The sequence below is a fragment of the Vicia villosa genome, linkage group LG6 (assembly GCF_029867415.1).
Source record: "Vicia villosa cultivar HV-30 ecotype Madison, WI linkage group LG6, Vvil1.0, whole genome shotgun sequence".
Lineage (NCBI taxonomy): Eukaryota > Viridiplantae > Streptophyta > Magnoliopsida > Fabales > Fabaceae > Vicia > Vicia villosa.
The window spans coordinates 16534327-16539184 of NC_081185.1; the positions used below are offsets into that span (position 1 = coordinate 16534327).

The 4858-nt window shown below is 35.8% G+C and overlaps 1 protein-coding gene across 1 annotated transcript; it reads left to right on the forward strand.

The window, feature by feature from the left end:
- The first annotated feature begins 975 nt into the window (after nucleotides 1–975).
- Nucleotides 976–4615, forward strand: LOC131608932 (pentatricopeptide repeat-containing protein GUN1, chloroplastic-like). The gene is made up of 4 exons (XM_058880526.1): nucleotides 976–3247; nucleotides 3332–3548; nucleotides 3634–3818; nucleotides 3901–4615. The coding sequence occupies exons 1-4, from the start codon at nucleotides 1290–1292 to the stop codon at nucleotides 4157–4159; spliced, it is 2619 nt and encodes an 872-aa protein (XP_058736509.1). The 5' UTR covers nucleotides 976–1289; the 3' UTR covers nucleotides 4160–4615.
- The last annotated feature ends 243 nt before the right edge of the window (nucleotides 4616–4858 follow it).

Genomic DNA, 4858 nt, shown 5'->3' on the forward strand with positions numbered 1-4858 from the left:
TTAAAATGTAAATTTTAAAATAATCAATACAAAATGTTTATAAATATAATTAGTGAAATAATAATTTTAATCTTTTAAATATAAAATATAACGCATGCATAATTTTTTATTTAACAATCACATATTGTAATAGCGCGTAAAAACAATTCACGGATTGTGATCATCTTATCTCCTCAAAAAATTAATTAATAAAATAATTTTTTTTTAAAAATATCTAGAAATAAGATTAAATATTTATATAAAACTTACTCTATGTATTAACGTATACAAAATTATTTTTTTCATCGATCTTATCAAATCAAAATATTTTTTATAAATTTTTTCTAACGGTTTCCTTGCAAAAATAAATACATTTATATATTCGATCCTTTTTTCTGTATTAAACATATTAATGTATATTAAATTATTTTTTTATCGATCCTATCGAGTCAAAATATTTTTTTATATAAAATTTTCTAACGGTTTCCATGCAAAAATCAATTTATTTATATATCCGGTTCTTTTTTCCGTATTAAACGTATTAATGTATATAAAATTCTTTTTTTCATCGATCTTATCGAGTCAACATACTATTTTTATAATTTTTCTAACGGTTTCCATGCAAAAATCAATTTATCTATATACCCGATTCTTTTTTCGGCAATAAGCATATTAATGTAGATAAAGCTATTTTTTTACGCGATATGATCTAATCATAATAACTCTTTCTACAATATTTTCTAACGGTTTCCATCGGAAATCAATTTAACTATATCCTACTCTTTTTTTCCGTAATTTGTAATTTTTATCCTAAATATTTTAATCAATGTTCTTAATCACCTTAAATTAACATAAACTAATTATATTTTGAATGACTTTTTTTAGTAATTAACATTTTATAATCATTTAAATATATTTTTAAATTATCTAAACCCCTTATCCAATTAATTTAATCTGAAAATCCAAAGGAGAAGATAGAATGTTTTTTCACAACACAGAAGTGAACAACAGAGAAAAAGTACACAAAGCCATGAAAGGAAACAAGTTCAAAGATTCAATGCATGTTTTCAATTTCCCCCCTATAAATTCTTCTTCATTCTCACCACTTCACTTCACACCAACTCGACCAAAAACCTCTCTCTTTTCTCTTCAATTCAGTTACCCTTTTTTTTCATTTTCAGAGCTTTTTTCACTTCATTCAACACAGGCCATTGATTCTTGTGTAGTGAAGCTGAAAGTTTTGTTCTTTTTGTTGTTTTCGGATACCCTTTAGCCTAAAGCTTTCATCTTTGTGTTGAGTTTCTTCAACTATGGCTTCTACGCCAACTCCACCACCTAACTACTCCTCAGGCCCTGGTCCTAGACCATCTGAAAATCATAATCATAAGCATAATCATAATCATAATCATAATCATAATCACCAGAATACTCTTAAACGCCAGAGAAATGATTGGTCTTCTTCCTCTGGGAACTATTCCAACTCAAGGCCTGCTGCACCTATAGCTGCTCGTGGTGGCGGCAATGGTGGTGGCAGAGGTGTATATTCGTCTGCGCCGGGATCATTTTTGGGTGGCAGGAGATCAAGGCTTGCTCCGGAGTTTTCTGGCAGGAAGTCCACCAGGAATGCTGCAAAGAAACATTCTGGATTGCCAAGAGCAGCACTTAATACAGTGCCTCACAGCGAAGCTGCCAATGAGGTTCTTACTTATCTCTACAATGCTGGTAACACTCCTGCTAATATTGATCATATTTTGATTTCGAATGAACATAGGCTTTGGGAGGTTGAGGATTATATTTATATGCTTAAAGATTTTGGTAATACTGGTCAGTTATTGTTGGCTGAGAAAGTTTATGAATTTATTATGGGTAAGCCAAATGGGAGGGTTGCGAAAGGGAAGTTAACCAGTGCTATGATCGGTACTCTTGGGAGGTTAGGGGAGATTAATCGTGCTGTTGAATTGTTTGGAGAATCTAGGACTGAAGGTTATGGAATGACTGTGTATACGTTTTCGGCCATGATTAGCGCGTATGGCCGAAACGGGCGCTTCGCTGATGCTGTCGAATTGTTCATGTCTATGCGTGGCTTTGGCCTTGTGCCCAATTTGGTTACGTACAATTCGATAATAGATGCGGGGGCGAAAGGGGAGGTGAGTTTTGATGTGGTTGTTAAGTATTATGATGAGATGCTAGCTGCTGGTGTAAGGCCGGATCGTCTTACATATAATTCACTTCTTTCTGTTTGCGCCTCGAAGGGCATGTGGGAAATGGCTCAAAAGTTATTGACAGAAATGGATGGTAGGCGGATTATTCGCGATGTGTTTACTTATAACACGTATTTGGACACGCTATGTAAGGGTGGACAGATTGATTTGGCGAGAAGGGTATTCGAAGAGATGTGTTTCAAGCGCGTTTGGCCAACTATCGTGACTTATAGCACACTAATGGATGGCTATGCCAAGGCTAACCTCTTGGAAGATGCCATTCATCTATATGAAGAAATGAAGCTTCAATCTGTTTGTCTTGATAGAGTATGCTATAACACAGTGGTCGGAGTATATGCGAAGCTCGACAGGTTTGATGAAGCTGTCAATATTTGCAGAGAGATGGACGGATGTGGAATTAAAACCGACGTCGTGACATACAATGCTCTGTTGGCTGGGTATGGCAGGCATGGCATGTATGCTGAAGTCAAAAGACTGTTTGAGGAGATGAAGGCTCGGAATATATATCCGAATACGCTAACATACTCTACCATGATCGATGTCTACACTAAAGCTGAAATGTTTCAGGAAGCTATGAATGTTTATATAGAGTTCAAGATGGCAAGATTGGAGGTGGATGTTGTATTTTATACTGCAATCGTTGATGCTCTATGCAAAAACGGTTTAGTGGAATCTTCGATAATGTTGCTTGTTACAATGATTGAGAAGGGAATTAGGCCGAACGTTGTGACATTCAACTCCATTATCGATGCATGCCATCAGTCGCCACCTTTGGAATACGGTGTTCATGGTTCTACACAAGCCATTGAGCATCCAATTGAACAATCATCTGCTATGCTTATTGATGATGCTTTTCAGACTAAGCCGGGGGAGGACCGGATCTTGAAGATGTTTCAGCAACTTGCTTCTGAAAAAGCTGGTCATATAAAGAAGCTTCGGAGAGGACGCCAAGACCTACACTGCATATTTTGGCTCTTCCAAACAATGCATGAGCTGCACATCAAACCAAATGTTGTCACATTTTCAGCCATTTTAAATGCTTGCAGGTAAATACTTTGAATTATATATCTTTTGTCACGTTTGCTTTGATATTCTCGCATGACTATATAATATGATCGATTTTGATGCAGTCGTTGCAATTCATATGATGATGCTGCAAAGCTGTTAGACACGCTGCGCCTGTTTGATAGCCAGGTGTATGGTGTGACCCATGGACTGTTGATGGGTTATAGGGAACAAGTATGGTTTAATGCTCAGACTTTATTCAATGAACTCATGCGTATGGATTCTTCAACTGCATCAGCGTTTTATAACGCCCTCACAGATATGTTGTGGCACTTTGGTCAGGTATTAAAATTTCGCTAGTTTCGTAAGAAATTTTCTCTTTTATTTGTTTATTTTTTCATAATAATAAAATTGTTTTTCACCACAGAGGCGCGGAGCTCAAATGGTTGCAATCGAAGGGAAGAACCGACATGTGTGGAAAGGTGAATGGTCAATTTCTTGCTTGGATCTGCATCTGATGTCTTGTGGTGCTGGCAGTGCTATGGTTCATGATTGGTTACTCAATATGCATAGGACTTTATTTCAAGGCTCTGAACTGCCCAAGATTGTCAAGTATGCATCTTTTTATTGTTTTTCTTATTAGATCAACGAGACGATTAATGTGTTAATCATAATTTTAATTACTTTCTTGCAGCATATTAACTGGTTGGGGAAAACACAGCAAAGTGATGGGTGATGGAACTTTGAAAAGAGCTATTGAAGCACTTCTTAACGGAATGGGATCGCCTTTTAGATTCGCTGAGCATAATATGGGAAGACTTACATCTTCTGGAGATGCGGTCGCTACTTGGCTGAGACAACCCGGTGTTATCAATATGCTCGCTCTGTACGATGTCCTTAATCACTCTCAACCTGCTGGTCCACCACATGGTTATCCAGCTCTCGTTTACTAGATTCATAAAAGCCATGCAGCACCAGTGTCTACTACGATTCAACCGAGAACCTTCACCACAAATGACGGGCCTTTGGCAAAAATCACGGTGCAGCTGGTGATTGTCTGTTAGTTTAAGATTCTGCAGAAATAAATTACCTAATAAAGACAGTAATCACATTTCAGGCTCTTCGGCGAAAGAAGGATCAACTTTGGTGAAAGTTGATGAATACTTGAACTGTTGAGGTTCTGTTATTGAGGTGTTAATGTTGTCTATTATGGTCTAAGTTATATTCATTCAGAGTTTTCTGTCTTGTTATGGCCATTGTGGCTGGTTTTTCATTGGTAGAGTAGAATAGGATTGGGGTTGATTCCTCCATTATACTTCTTGGGTGTAATATTGCATCTGTTTGTAAAGTGGACATCAACAATAAAGTATTATATCTATAATTTCTTCTCACCTTGGACTCCCTTCCTCTTCATCTTCTCTAGTCATTATTATAAAAATAAGATTACTTTTTAAATTTAATAAATAACCAAGGTATCAGTATTATATATAGTTTAAATATAATTTTTTTGGTTAAGATTGTAAAATATAGTTGATGGATAATGTAACTGTAATGACTTATAAAGGGTGATCATTGATGATAAAATGTTACATATTGAATTTTATAGATATTTTATTGATAAATCACAAATGTAAAAATCAAGGTTTGGTGTG